Here is a 15,868-nt window from a genome sequence, read left to right on the forward strand (position 1 = left end):
AGCAATCTAGTTAGATAAGCGTTAGATTCTGTTTTCTTTAAATGGCTGATAAAATAAGTTGTGCTGAATGGAATGTATATTCCTGTTTTTGTGTCTTTTTGTAACTTAAGGTTTAGCCTAGAGGGATTCTCTATGTTTTGAATCTGATTACCCTGGAAGGTATTTACCATCCTGATTTTACAGAGGTGATCCTTTTACTTTTTCTTTAATTAAAATTCTTCTTTTAAGAACTTGATTTCTTTTTCATTGTTCTTAAGATCCAAGGGTTTGGGTCTGTGTTCACCTATGCAAATTGGTGAGGACTTTTATCAAGCCTTCCCCAGGAAAGGGGGTGTAGGTTTTGGGGGGAAAGACGTTTCCAAGTGGGCTCTTTCCCTGTTATATTTGTTAGACGCTTGGTGGTGGCAGCAATAAAGTCCAGGGACAAAAGGTAAAATAGTTTGTACCTTGGGGAAGTTTTAACCTAAGCTGGTAAAAATAAGCTTAGGGTTTTTTTCATGCAGGTCCCCACATCTGTACCCTAGAGTTCAGGGTGGGGAAGGAACCTTGGCAAGCTCAATGGAAGGTTTTGAGGCATAGGGCTTGTGGAAGTTATTGCTGACATGAAAAATATTTTTAGACCTATTTTCTCATATGGAATAAGCAGACACAGAGAATTTTGTAGGTCTGGTGACAGCTGTGAAGTGCTCTATCTGTACTTTCAAGGAGCATTCCTGGTGAAATGGAGCATGGCAACGCATGAATTGTCACATTTGATCAGACCAATGGTCCATTTAAGTCCAGTCTTCTGTCTCTGATGCTCAAAGGAAGGTGTAAGACCCTCATAATGGACAATTATGAAATAGTGGGCAGATGCTGGATGTCTTGGGCACTTTTCAGAATAAAGACTTGGCTAGAGCAATGCTAGATTCTTTAGCAACCTGGAGGCAACAAGGCCTTCAAGCCCTCCTCCTTTTTGGATTTTACCAGTGTTGCACAAATGTTTGTATGAAGGGCTGCCCACCATTGTCTCTGTGGCTTTACTCACTTTCTGAATCACTCTTTCAAAATCAAGTTTTGTGTTTATCAAATTCCCAGGAAAATCCCCTTTAGATCTAATGTACCCGCACCTCTTCTCTATTGTTCGTGATGGGGGATTGGGGTGATAGTGCCGCATACCGAGAAAGAAAACTTGATGCAATATCTAGAGATAGTGAAAAGTTTAATTTTTTCCCTTTTGTTTTTGATTAAACTTTTTTCGTTGTCTTGCTTAATTAAAACTTTTAAATCTCTGCATTTTTTCCTTTCACACTATTGAACAGATGCACTAATGATGCCTAGGTATCATATGGTAGAGTGCTCTCCAAAGGAAAAATCTGGGGGCTAATGTGTCAATGGGTTAATTTTTGGTTCCCTTGTCATGACTGCAGATGAATATGAGAAAAGTTGGTCAATTTCTCTGAGGGGCAGGAAGAATAATGTCTTATTAAAACTGACATGCTCGATCAGTGCTGGCTACTTGCCTCCCAAAGCTCTGGGAGGGGATTAGTCCTCACTAACTTCAATTTGATGTGACACCAGAGTGTCAAAGCAACCCCTAAGAGCTTCTGTGGGAATATAAGAGAAAAAAGATGTGCACAGCTATTTTTCAAGAGAGCAGTAACTTAACATGAGATAACTGAGACCTAAATGCTAATGCTGTGCTGTTGAATGACATGTTGAATATAGAGGGAAAGGATCATCAATTTTATGATGGATTATCATCCAGAACAAAGAGATATATATGTGCCCAGGACAGAAAGCTCACCAACAAAAAATTGAGTGTGAGATTAGTTGTCTTGGTGAACAGTAGTGAGAGCGCAGTTCATGTTTCATCATGATTTTCTGCAGAGATAAGGGTCTGCCTGCCAGGAGTCAAACTTCCTCAAAGTACAGGGTAAATTGCATATAGCATTTTGATTTGGGACCGTCTCTATTATAACATGATCAAAGGGTGTGTGGAAGAAGACATTTCCCACTTGTGACAGTAGGGAAACTGTCAATTACCTTCCGTATGTTTTTTTTCCCCCAAAAGGGCAAAATTAGTTAGGCTTGCCACCGTGTATAGTACTGAAAGAACTATAGCATGTGTTCTAAAGGGGAGGTTTTCAAAAGCACGTAAGGGAGTTAGGATCACAGGTCCCACTGGACTTGTGTTCCTAAATGTTTTAGGTGCTATTGCAAATCTGCCCCTGAAAGCTTTGCAGGTTGATTCAGTTCATTTCTGAATTGCCTGTGTTCTGACAGCAGCAATCTATGCCTCCCGTGTAAACCTGTTTCACCTACTTACCGGGCAGCAGGACAGAAGCGACTGAGGGAGGAGTTGCTGCATAACCTCAGACGTATCTGTGCAAAACAACTGCCAACACTTGAGGTCAACAAAGGCTACCCTGAAAAAGTACTGCAAACTGGTCCGCAAGGTTCAGGGTGTAACTCCAAGCCTGCTGGTATAAGAGTTAGGTACATTCCCCTAAAAGGGCATAATAAAAAGACATAGAAAAGTATGCAGTAAAAACAACCAGGAATGGGTCCCTTTGGATAGTTTGTGCATGTTTTTTTAAAAGATTAATTTAAAACAATTTATTTCTCTTTGGAAAAATCTGTTTTCAGTCCCAAACCTGAACTGATAAACATGGCCCTTTCAAATGTTTGCCTGGGAATGACTCATATGACTCTAGTTGGGTCGAAGTGGGAGATCAGACCTCTCAAAAGCACTGCTTGGAACATTAGGAGTTGGGACTGGCACCACACTGGTCACTCTCAAAAATAAAATCCTACCACTCAGCCATGGAGAGTACAGAAGGCATTTCAAGGTGCCACTGCAATGGAAGGAAGCATAATCTAATGATTCATGCATTAGAGACTCCTTCTGTGACCTTCAGCAAGTCATTTTAACCTCCCTGCCTCAGTTTCCCTATCTATGGAAAGCGGATACAATCTAACTGACAGTGGGGAGAATTACTTTATTCATATTTCTAAAAAACTCTAATGCCTGATAAGATAATCTGTATAAGATTCCAGCACTGTCACCTGTTTTTTGTGTTACTCTGAAGCCTAGAACGTCCATAGAGTCATTTGTTGTGATGGAAACAACTACAAGCAACAAACAACTACATACTACAAGTTGATAGCTTTATGTTTAGAATATTACCAGGATGAATCATGACAAGAGTATATTGTCTCTTACTGTCCAACTTTTAAATTCTCAGCCATTTTGACTTTACAAAATACAGCTGTGCAGTGTACAACTACTATGAAGTATGCAATGTAATGTATCTATGCCATGCTAAGAGTCCTAGACCATTGGGATGTCAAAGAAAACTCAATCACCACCCTTACTCTACAGCTAATTTGCATTTCATTGTGTGAAGACTACACAGATGCTGGATTACTTGGCCCAACTGCCACATCCATTCCACACAAAATACCCCAAACACACCTAGGCCCTCGCTGCAACATACCTCTTATCCGCCACTCTCACAAATTATCATGAAATCATCAGCACCTTGTACACACACTCCCACCTCCACTCATATTTCCTATGAAACCATAAACTTGAGTGGCAAAGCTGCAGGTCATCACTAGTAGGTATTATATGGAGGAACAAGTTCTCTAACAATGCAGACTTTTTTTTAGGGTTTCTGCTACTATAAGCAAAATTCATACCTTCACTTTAAGCCTTACATGAATTTGGCTTAACTGCCCTCCCCCACCCAGTCCTTTCTATCTTTATGTTCAAACATGTCTTCAATGGGAGTTGTATTTGAATAAAAACTGTAGGATTTAGTTCACAAATATTAATATTTCATTGCAAAACTTCTTCCTAATTGTCTTTGATTAGCTCTTAAAATATTAGAAAGGCAGTTACAATAATGAACATTTTTATATAAAATTGCAGATATTGATGACCTCTTCTCCCCCAAAACTTGTCTGCCATCAGAAATGCCCTAGACCACTGCTTCTCAACCATTTGGTGTCCATGATTCACAAAATGACTGAAAAATTATCCCATGACCCACTGTATTCTCACAAACTTTTGGTGGCAAAGGATTGAGGAATTTGGGTCATGGGAAGAAATAATGGGTGGAGACTAGTGCTGGTATTATAGTTAGGTAGACAGTGCTGGTTGGTGGGACCAAGAGATAACAAACCAGCATTTAAAATTCATGTTTATTGTTTACAATTATTTCAGGGCTCCAATGAACTGAATGAGGCACTTCTTAAAAGCATAAATGATGCCAGGAAGATCCATCTGGTTCCATGTCACCTGAGAGAGAAGTTTGTGCTACGTTTTGCCATTTGTTCCCGCACAGTGGAGTCTGTCCATATCCAATTTGCCTGGAAGCACATCTCAAAGCTAACAACTGAACTTCTGAAAGCACAGGACAAGCAGCAGCCATAAGGAATGTGGGTGAGGTGAGGGGTGTTAACTTGGCAGCATGGAGAAAATCAATTTTCTTTAGTGGGAGTGGGAATTATGAGGGGGGAAATGTAGCTATTGATATTATATGGCCCAGCTACACTAGCAAAATTACTGTCAGCAAATTGTGTTGTACCATGGTTCCTGACTGCATTATACCATGATTTGGACTTAGTGATTTATAGATGGAACCAGGCGGTGCTGTTGCGATGTTAACAAGCAGTATTATGGCCCTGTAAAAATCAGGGCTGTATGGAGTTCTATAAATGGTTTTAACACTCTTTGTTCTTGCCTGTGTAGACAGGACCAAATTACCTTATTATAATACAGTTAGAGCACTATCCTATTACAGGTCTATTTGTTACCATGGTAGTTTTGCAAGTGGCCCTTGGAGACACCTGCTTTCCTAGGTGGCAGAGCCAGTGGTAAGAAAGGAATTAGAGGAACTCTAATAGCTCCTAATGTAACAATTTTCTATGTAGATTCCTCTACCTTCCTTTAAAAGGGGTTTGTTATTTGGAGGCAGCCATCCTCTTAAAATGCAGTGTTCTGCATATTGCTAATTCTGTTTGCCTACATAGGTACTTCTATGGCTTACATCAGTGTAGTATCTGACTGCCTAACTGGTGCTGCAAGAACTAGGGAACCAGAAACACTTTTAAACTAAGGAATATGCACATTTTATTTGGATTTGACTTCAATAATAAAATGTTTATAGACCTGATGTCACTGGAATGTAGTGCCAGCCTTCTGGCAGGTAGAAGAACCAACTCAAACCTTTAAATAGTGAAAACAATAGGTATTTAAATTTAAAGGGGTTTGTTCTCCTGACCCCAATAGGGCAAGGAAAGAATAGACTGTTTCCTCACTCCCACCTCCCCTCCCCACACACCACCACTTCCCACAGTGTAATTCTTTGAACATGTAAGAATCCACTCCACTTAGATGAAAAATTGACCTAAATCCAGAAACCACGGCTCAGTCCAACTAGCTGGATGGGGTTCTGGGAAGAAGCAGGGGTGGAGGAACCCACTCTGCCTCCCTGGGCTGAAGTATATTCTATGTATCCTTATATCCCCTGTACCCTGTCTGGGAAGGGAGAACAGGAGAATCTGCACAGACTGAGATCATTTGGCCCTTTCCCCAGGCACCCCATTCCCTGCTCTCATTTGCTCCTTGGGGGTACATATTCCCTCTACAATCTTCCCATTTCCTCCCTGTACCTGGATCTGCTGCCAATGATCCTACAGTGGTCATGCTTTAAATGTATCTGTTGATTTGATAGACTTTACGCTGAGAGACATTTCCTACAAATTGGTTGAAATGTTTTAAGTGTGAGTGATGTATTAAAATTAATTTACATTGAAATGATTTTTAAAAAAAATCATGAACTGTTAACATCTCAGAATATTGAACAGCAACATTATCAAAGTACAAATGTACTTTCTATCATTTCTACCATTTGAGTACACGTTTGTAATTTCCCAGACTGGACCATAAAAATAGCCTGGTCAATGTTGTTCTCATATTCTCATGTACCAGCACAATGCTACTGTTCTGGGATTTCTAACACATCAAATACCATGTTTTACAACTTTTCATTAAAAGTAAAAAAAATTAAATCTTGAAAACAGATGTTAGGTTTACACATATTTAAAAACAGAAAAATTACATTTGAGACTAACCTACTTAAATCGATATCATACTTACAGCAATGTAAGCCTAAAAAATTCATTTGCTCTGAAGCCACATAGATGACCATTAATTACTATGTCATATCTGAGGCGTTGTTCATCATATAAATTATTATTAACGATTAAAAGGGGATTGGGCTGTCTTTGAGTTATATTTTATGTTGAATTAAAAAAAATCAGTCTACTCCAAATTGATACATCTTGAAATGCTGTGTAAGGATTTCACCTGTAATCGTAATTTGTGCACTACCTGACTCTTTTCATGAAATTACCATATTGCCTCTGTATTTCTAAATTCATTTCTGAGGAAATGATTTACGTGAAGAATAATCTGTAAACTATGTTGTGTGACATGATGCTATATGGTCTTTAAAGCAGCTAATTTATGTGGTGTAATGTGTAACAAACCTCTTAGACATAATACCACTGTAACTGTGATTGTAAAATGTTGCTTCTGTTCCCACGTTAGTCAAAGATGATTTATTGTTGTATTACTGTCCGTTTTTGTTCCATCCACTGTAACTTTGGAGTATGAAATATTACTTTCAGAAATGTAAACCATAAATATAATTCAAGGTCCATGTTGAAAATATGTGCCTATGATTCTGATAAACCCACAGAATAAAGGAAATGTGCAGTTCAAGCACTCCATCATTATGTTACCCTATAAAACTTAAATATTGCCAGGGATGAGCCCCAGGACCACTGACCTTATTAAGACTCTTATTTAAAATATGAATTCCAGACTGCCATTTCTGGGGTAAACTAAAAGAATAAATGGATATCAAAGGAGCTTGAATTCCCTTGATCTGGATGTTTTAAAAAAAAATGATTTCAAATGCAATGAAGAGAAGGAAGATATGGTAAATCAGTCTGAAACACCAGGCAACATTCAGACAGGTGATTGAGCCACTGTGCAAAACATTGCTCTTGGCTACATTATTATCAATTCAGAGTAACTTCACTGACTTAAGTGGAGTTCAAGTGAAATTTTAAGGGTATATGTAAGCACAGAATGTGGTGCACTGTGTACAGATGATCAATAGACTGAGTGAAGCTGAGGATTTTAGCTGTCATATTGTTCCTCTTAAGTGTTCACTTAAAAAAATACATTATTCTGGTCTCAAAACCAAGGAAGCCGCTTTGTCTTCTGGCTTTCTAGCCAATAAGTCTCCCATACGGAAATAATTTTTACAGGCTTCACATTAGAAAACACTTGTCTGGTAACCAGAGAAGAATTACAGCTCCTCCACCAGATGGACCAATATTTTTGTGAGGTAAGTAGATAAACCGCTCTGTGCAGGACAAGACAGGTCAGATTCTGATGTTGAATATGGTAGGGTAAATCCAAGATAATTCCACATAAATCAGTGGAGTTGCCTGGGTTTACTACTGTAACTGAAATGAAAACCTGTCTCATAGTAACTGAATGGGAAATGCATAAGGGAAGGAAACACTGCACGGAGCATGAATTTTTACTAGACCTGGTCAGAAAATTTCTGACAAAATGAAATTTCATTGAGAAACAAATACATTTTAACCAAAAAGTTGTTTCCATGCAGCTCTAATCCAAATACTAAGTAATCATTTTGAAAAAGTATAGCCATTTTTATAACTGAAATTATTCTAAATGTAGTAAAAAGATTTTTAAAAAATTAAAAAGAGATTTTGCTCCAATTGCTTTTTTTAAAACAAGAAGTTAAAGGTCTGTAGATTTACAGTGCCCCTTACTTAGCACCAAGTGGAAATCTATGTTTCATATTTACTTGTTTCTAAATGCCAGGGGTGATGTGACTTGTTATAATTCAAAAGAAAAAGGTGAAGGATTTTTTTCACACCTTCCTGTACCCTATTTTCCCTTGGAAGGTAAAGGGTGGGTAGTTAAGGAAGGTATTATTGTTGCCTTGAAGTGCTGACATTACTTTATTGCAAAAAATATACTTTGCCATGTAATCAATTTAAGAACAAAAGCATCATTTGTGAAAACTAAGTGATTAGAAGAAACACCATAACCATGGTGTTACTCTTATGCAGCTATAAAATCCATTTGTGGGTGAAATGGCTTCTGGAAACCAATGCGGGGTCAATGCATGAACCCAGATCCGTTGTGCCTTTTCTTCAAAAGCTGACACAATCTGTGCTGATTCATGTTATTTAACATTGATGATGACTATGAAGCCTAGTAAGAGCACTTTAGCAGAATATCCAAATTCCGCAGAATATCCAAATTCCACAGAATATAATTTAGCTGCTGGATGAGGGGGAAAATAAAATTAATCAAGCAATTTTGAATAACCTTTTGGATTTTTCTTAGCTAATACAATATGTACATTCTTACTGTGATAGTAGATTCAAATATATTTTATTACCTATTATAATATATTCTAAAACACTGATTATTGCTAATATGTAATACACTTGACTGCTTTAAAATTATAACAGTTCTACTGTTGCCCTCTTGCCTTCTAGTACTAAATTCTGTTAATCAGTTACTTTTCTTTGTTGTAAAACTGCAAAGGTACCATGTTCTGTGAGTGTTATCAATATTACTTCCCCCCCCCCATCCCATCAGTTTGTCATCTATAACCAGCTAGACACCCTGACACTTGAAATGCTCAAGGACAGGAGCTAGAACATACAAGTGAGAACAAAAAAGTTGAAAAATGGAAGATAAGGAGGAAAAAAATCTCACTAGAATAACATAAATGATGGTTGGTGCCTAACTAGAATACACGGAGTGGCTTGACTTTGGTTGGAAAATGTTTAGATTCTTGGCGTCTTTTTGTTGTATAATAGAAAGCCTCTTGTACTTGAAGTCTGTATCCAAAGTCTATTAACCAAGCATGCAGAGTTTACGGACAACATTAATAAACAAAAATGAAGTAATTTGTATTGTCTACTTTTGTTATTAACCCAGCCTTCTCCATTTTATACCTACCATCAAAAGTTTAAGGGTTTCCAACTTCCTTAAGCAGCAGCAGCTCTACTGAAGTCAATGCACCTATTTTCAGCAGCAATGAATTTGACTCCATATTTTCTTTAGAGGTGTTAACTTGCAAATCATAGTTCCCATAGGACCCTCTCTCTTTTCTCAGACCACTCTGAAAAATCCTGACAATAAACAGACTTTTCATGAATTTGCATCCATCTCTGGACATAGGTGTAGTTACCATTCTGAAAAATGTAGAGCCACATGTTGATCTTCTACTGCTTCCTGTAATCCTGCAAGCTAGAGATGGTATTATACCCAGTAGGCCAAATTCTGGTCTGAGCAGCAACTTCAGTGAAATCAACTGAGTGTAACTGAGGGGGAAATCGAAGGTAATCGAGTTACAAGATGTAAACAGCAGCAAAATTTGTCCCACTATCACTAAAACAGAGTAGAAATACTACTTCACCCACCTTGTCTCTCTAATATCCTGGGACCGACAGCTACAGCTACAATGCATAAAATAGCGTAGGACAGTTGAATATGCTGTAGGTCAGAGGTTCCCAAACAGTGGTACATGAATTTGCTGGAAGTGGTACACTGTAACAGCATGGTTGTTCCCTTCTAAGGGTAGTGGGACCTGGGCCAGCCAACCCTTATTCCATAGATAGGGCCTCTTTGAGGAAGCAGGTGTTCAAGGGAGCAGCAGACTAGCTGCGGGATGGTTGGTGTTAATCAGATAGCTACATCCAACATGATAAATCCTAGCTGTTAGGTGACTCCCAGGTAGAGAGAGAGGGCAGGCTGCCTTGAGGAGAATTACAGGAGAGTGGTTCCCTGGAATGGGAACCAAAACCAGAAGGGAGATTGGTGGGCTGGGGAAGCCTGCCTGAGTCATACCAAAGCCACATAAAGGAGACTATGGTGTCCAGCCCTGGAACAAAGGGGAAGAAGTGAGTCAAGGACCAAGGAAAGGTCTGTAGAATACAACTGTAACCTGGAGGGTTGGGGAAGCCTGCTTCAATCACAGCACAGCCCCAGGTAGGAGGCTCGTGGAATACTTTAACCTAGATGAAGGAGTTGATTAGGAAGACAGAGGCTGCAGTGGGACTGGCAGAGCTCTCTGATTCAGAGGGAATTGGCAACCTGAAGCCTTGGAACTAGGGTGAATTGGGAGCTGAAGTTGCCTGGGCCCTAAGTAAAGTCCCCCCCCCACACACACACTTCTAGCCAAGACTCCCCCACCTCTCGACCCATTCCCTCTGAGGCCTCGGCCCTTTTGTGCATGCCCACCGGAGGCTTCTCTCTACCATTTTACACACACGCTCACCACCAAACCCCTTTGAATGCCAGCCAGAAGCCCTATCCTCAATCTGGTCTCAGTAGAGCTATGTGGGTGTGACATTCCCCAGGGTACAAGCTAGACTCTCCAGCCCAGGGTTCCTGTTATACTGCTTTGCTAGTGAAAAAGCAACTTTTCCAGGCTCTGCTCTCGCACAGCCATTAGCATCTAAAATCACTCCCAGCAAAGTTACAAGAATGCTTTCCCAGCCACTAATGAACTACAAACAGGGTGACACCAGCAAATTCTTAGTCCTAGCCTTGCACCCTGAGAAATATGAGTCATGTACTGTCTAGCACACTAGTCAACAAGGCAAGCTCATTAATAGTCTGTTATTTCGTCAAAGGAAATGATTATGCACCAGCCTTTGTTAACCTGAGTAGAGATTGCCCAAACACTTGAACCAAAATGTATTGGTTCAGATAAAACAATAAAACAAGTTTATTAACTAGAGAAAGCTAGATGTCAAGTGATAAGTAAGGCTACGATTTAGTCATGGGTATTTTTAGTAAAAGTCATGGACAGGTCATGTGTAATAAACAAAAATTCACAGCCTGGGACCTGTCCATGAGTTTTACTAAAAATACCCATGACTAAATCTTGGGAGGGCATGGGGAACAATGCCGGGGGACCATCCGGAGGGGCCACTGCTGAGGTGGGTGGGGGGGTGCCGGGACCACAGCTGCTCCAGCCAGCCATGTGGGGACCGCTAAAGAAATAAACAGCTATAACCACAATCTAATTCCTAAACTTTACCAAGCTCAGAAAGATTTGAAGCAAACAGCTTTCTCACGCCACCAGATGCTGCAGGCAGTTCACAGTTCTTAATTTACAGGCTGGATATCCTTTCAGCCTGGGACCACTTCCCTTAGTTCAATGTCCTTCAAATATTCATTGATGTTATGAGGAGAGAGACGTGAGGAGAAGGGTCTGTTGAACGGCCATGTCCAGCCTAAAGTGTACCCTGGGAGCTGTCACAACAGGAAACAAGTTTTCCTATCTTGCAAAACTGAGATTCTGATAATTAGCCCATTCTGCATGAGGATGAAAGTGGGACCTTTTGAAGCTTTTCACAAAACCCCAAAACTCCGACTGCCAATAACCTAGTTATTGGGATGTGGGAGATCTGGGTTCAAGTCCCTGGTCTGACTCGGGCAGACTAGAGATCTAGACCACTCAACTAGTCTGGGACTTTCTCTGGTTATGACCAGAAATTCCATCCGAGAAACCTTTCCCAATGAAAGTTTTGCCAAAACTAGTACATTCCAACTAAATATTTTGGCTTTGACATGTCAGCATTTTCTGAGGAAAAAAATCTTTTGTCTAAGAATTCCCAACCCACTCTTAACCTCACGTCCTCTAACCCTCCTACCCAGACTCCGCCAGCCAAACTGCCTTCGCTTCTAATTTTCCCCAGGCACCTGTCCACCAGCCAAATTCAAAACTTTATTTTTAAACTATGAGTCAGTAAATACTTATATCTATTTAGGCCTAAAATAAATGTGCACAAAAAGAAGAAATTTGTAAGAAGGTGGTATGTGAACCAATAAAGTTTGGGAACTGCCGCTGTTAGCGGAGCTCCAGTTAGGGTTGCCAGGCATCCAGTTTTTGACTGGAAAGCCAGGTTGAAAAGGGACCCTGGCAACACCGGTCAGAACCGCTGACCAGGCCGGTAAAATTCCTGTTGGCAGCACAGCAGAGCTAAGGCAGGCTCCCTGCCTGCCCTGGCTCCACGTGGCTGCTGGAAGCAGCCAGCATGTCTGTCATAAATATAAAGGGAAGGGTAAACACCTTTAAAATCCCTCCTGGCCAGAGGAAAAACCCTTTCACCTGTAAAGGGTTAAGAAGCTAGGATAACCTCGCTGGCACCTGACCACAATGACCAATGAGGAGACAAGATACTTTCAAAGCTGAAGGTGGGGAGAAACAAAGGGTCTGGGTTTGTCTGTGTGATGCTTTTGCCAGGGACAGAACAGGAATGGAGTCTTAGAACTTAGTAAGTAATCTAGCTAGATATGCGTTAGATTTTGTTTGTTTAAATGGCCGAGAAAATAAGCTGTGCTGAACGGAATGGATATTCCTGTTTTTGTGTCTTTTGGTAACTTAAGGTTTTGCTGAGAGGGATTCTCTATGTTTTGAATCTAATTACCCTGTAAGGTATTTACCACCCTGATTTTACAGAGGTGATTCTTTTTTACCTTTTCTTCTATTAAAATTCTTCTTTTAAGAAACTGAATGCTTTTTTCATTGTTCTTAAGATCCAAGGGTTTGGGTCTGTGGTCACCTATGCAAATTGGTGAGAATTTTTATCAAACCTTCCCCAGAAAAAAGGGGGTAAGATTTGGGAGGATTTTAGGGGGAAAGACGTTTCCAAACGAACTCTTTCCTAATAATAATAATACCGGTGTTAGACGTTTGGTGGTGGCAGCGAAAGTCCAAGGGCAAAAGGTAAAATAGTTTGTACCTTGGGAAAGTTTTAACCTAAGCTGGTAAAAGTAAGCTTAGGAGGTTTTCATGCAGGTCCCCACATCTGTACCCTAGAGTTCAGAGTGGGGAAGGAACCTTGACAATGTCCAACTCCTAGGTGCAGTGGTGGCCACAGGGGCTCCATGCGCTGCCCCCACCCCAAACTCTGGCTCTGCAGCGCCCATTGGCTGGGAACTGTGGCCAATGGGAGCTGTAGGAGCGGCGCCTGTGGGCACAGGCAGCTCTGCCTAGGGACCGCAGGGACATGCTGGCCGTTTCCAGGATCTACCTAAGGTAAGCGCCACCCGACCAGAGCTCACACCCCAAACCCCCTCCTGTGCCCCAGCCCCAGCCCTGAGCCCCCCTCCCAAACCCAAATTCCCTCCTGGAGCCTGCACCCCCTCCCGCATCCCTAACCTTTGCCCCAGCCCAGTGAAAGTGACGGTGGGAGGAGAGCGAGTGATGGAGGGTGGAGGGATGGCGTGAGCGGATGGTGGGGCCTCGGGGCAGAAAAGGGGTAGTGGGGGGGGGTGGAGCAGGAGGCAGCGCAAGGGTGTTCAGTTTCGTGTGATTAGAATGTTGGCAACCCTAGCTCCAGTAAATATTTTCAAACTAGCTGGACCTCCAGTGCCTCAGCCCCACAGCACATGCTGGGGATTGGGGCTTCAGCCCCATGGGAGGTGCCAGGGCTAAAGCCATGAGCCCTGGTGTTCCCTTCCCCCTGCAGGGCTAAAGCACGGAGCCCCGAATGGGCGGAGGGCCCGGGCTTCTGGGAAATAATCATTGAGAATTTAAGCCCTGGCTGCTGTAGATAGTAATGGTGGCATAAGGAATAACAAAAACCCACCAATCAATGTAAGAAATGTTGCCCACAGAAAATTAAATACTGTGGTGCACCTCACATGAGTGACTTAAATGACTGCATTTATTAAATTGAAGGCAAAAGTAATTGTGGACAGAACATTGCACCCAAGAAAATGTTATCTGAAAACTTTGGCCAAAATGAATGTGTACGGGAATATTACCGTTTAAATGAGGGAAGTGAACAGTTAAGGCAACATAGATATTTAAAGTACAACAAGTTGGAAATGGGAAATTTTTTTTTGTTTTTGAAAAAAAGTCCCTTTGTTTGAAAAAAAATTGAAATTCAGCATTGTTCATTTCTAATTTAAATATTCTCACAGTTCATAGAAGCTCTTAAATAGAATGTGTAATGAAATATTTCATTTTTGTACATTTATTTACATGAACTGTGAGACCACTTGGATATTTATTTACATTCCCATAAACTGTTCCCTTAAGTGTTTGGCTTTTGTCTTAATATAAAAGAACCTGAGGCTCAAAGCAGAATTATTAAAATATATGCACACTCTCAACCCTTTACATTAGCCCTAAGCCTGGAAGCTGGGCCACGTGGAAAAACTTGCAGGATCAGGGCATGTGTCTTCTACAAGGATGATCTCTTTATTGCCTGAAATGAGAAGACTTCCTTCTCAAATAAAGTGGCAGGATTGAATTGAATGGCAGGATTGAATGTAGGGCTATCAAGCAATGAAAAAAATTAATTGTGATTAATCATGTGATTAATCGCACAGTTAAACAATAATAGAATACCATTTAAATATTTTGGATGTTTTCTACATTTTCAAATATATTGATTTCAATAACAACACAGTGCAGTGCTCACTTTATATTTATTTTTAATTACAAGTGTTTGCACCATAAAAAACAAAAGAAATAGTATTTTTCAATTCACCCAATACAAGTACTGTACAGCAATCTCTTTATCATGAAAGTTGAACTTACAAATGTCGAATTATGTAAAAAAAAAACAGCATTCAAAAATAAAACAATGTAAAATTTTAGAGCCTGCAAGTCCACTCAATCCTACTTCTTGTTCAGCCAATCGCTCATACAAAGAAGTTTGTTTACATTTGCAGGAGATAATGGTGCCTGCTTCTTGTTTACAATATCGTCTGAAAGTGAGAACAGGCATTCTCATGGCACTATTGTAGCCAGCATCACAAGACATTTACATGCCAGATGCACTAAAGATTCATATGTCCCTTCATGCTTCAACCACCATTCCAGGGGACATGCATCCATCCTGATGACGGGTTCTGCTCAATAACGATCCAAAGCAGTGTGGACTGATGCATTTTCATTATCTGAGGCCTTTTCTACACTACGGGGAAACTTGATCTAAGCTACACAATTTGAATTACGTGAATAGCATAACTCAAATTAACATAGCTTAGATTTGCTTACCACGGGGTCCACATTACATGATGTCGACTGGAGATGCTTTCCTGTCGACTCCCCCTTACTCTTCTTGATCTGGTGGAGTACAGGAGATGACAGGAGAGCGATCTGCACTCGATTTAGCGGGTCTGCTGATGCGTCAATCGCCATTTGTTGATCCCCCGGTAAGTGTAGACAAGCCCTCAGTCAGATGTCACTAGCAGGTTTATTTTATTATTTGGGGGTTCGGGTTCTGTAGTTTCCGCGTCAGAGTGTTGCTCTTTTAAAACTTCTGAAAGCATGCTCCACACCTCATCCCTGTCAGATTTTGGAAGGCTCTTCAGATTCTGAAACTTTGGGTTGAGTGCTGTACCTATCTTTAGAAATCTCACAATGGTAACTTCTTTGCATTTTGTGAAATCTGCAGTGAAAGTGTTCTTAAAATGAACAACATGTGCTGGGTCATCATCCGAGTGTCATCAGCATGGATGCAGCATGAAGGAGCATATGAATGTTTAACATATCTGGCACATAAATAACTTGCAATGCCGGCTACAAAAGTTCCATGCAAATGCCTGTTCTCGCTTTCTGGTGACATTATAAATAAGAAGGGGGAAGCATTATCTCCTGTAAATGTAAACTAATTTGCTTACTTTGGCTGAACAAGAAGGACTGAGTGGACTTTTAGGCTCTGAAGTTTTATATTGTTCGGTTTTTGAGTGCAGGCATGTAACAACAAAAAATTTTACATTTGTAAG

At 40.6% G+C, this 15,868-nt stretch overlaps 1 protein-coding gene across 3 annotated transcripts in view; it reads left to right on the forward strand.

The window, feature by feature from the left end:
• The window catches only part of DDC (dopa decarboxylase), a 122,153-nt gene extending 113,135 nt beyond the window's left edge, over window positions 1-9,018 (forward strand). For all 3 annotated transcript variants that reach the window (XM_084621294.1, XM_084621292.1, XM_084621293.1), the window contains one exon: window positions 4,211-9,018. In XM_084621294.1, coding sequence (XP_084477420.1) covers window positions 4,211-4,420 — 210 coding nt within the window. In that variant the 3' untranslated portion in view covers window positions 4,421-9,018. The remainder of the gene's footprint in view (window positions 1-4,210) is intronic.
• Window positions 9,019-15,868: the final 6,850 nt, after the last annotated feature.

This window comes from Lepidochelys olivacea (assembly GCF_965140295.1).
Source record: "Lepidochelys olivacea isolate rLepOli2 genome assembly, chromosome: 2".
Taxonomy (NCBI): domain Eukaryota; kingdom Metazoa; phylum Chordata; order Testudines; family Cheloniidae; genus Lepidochelys; species Lepidochelys olivacea.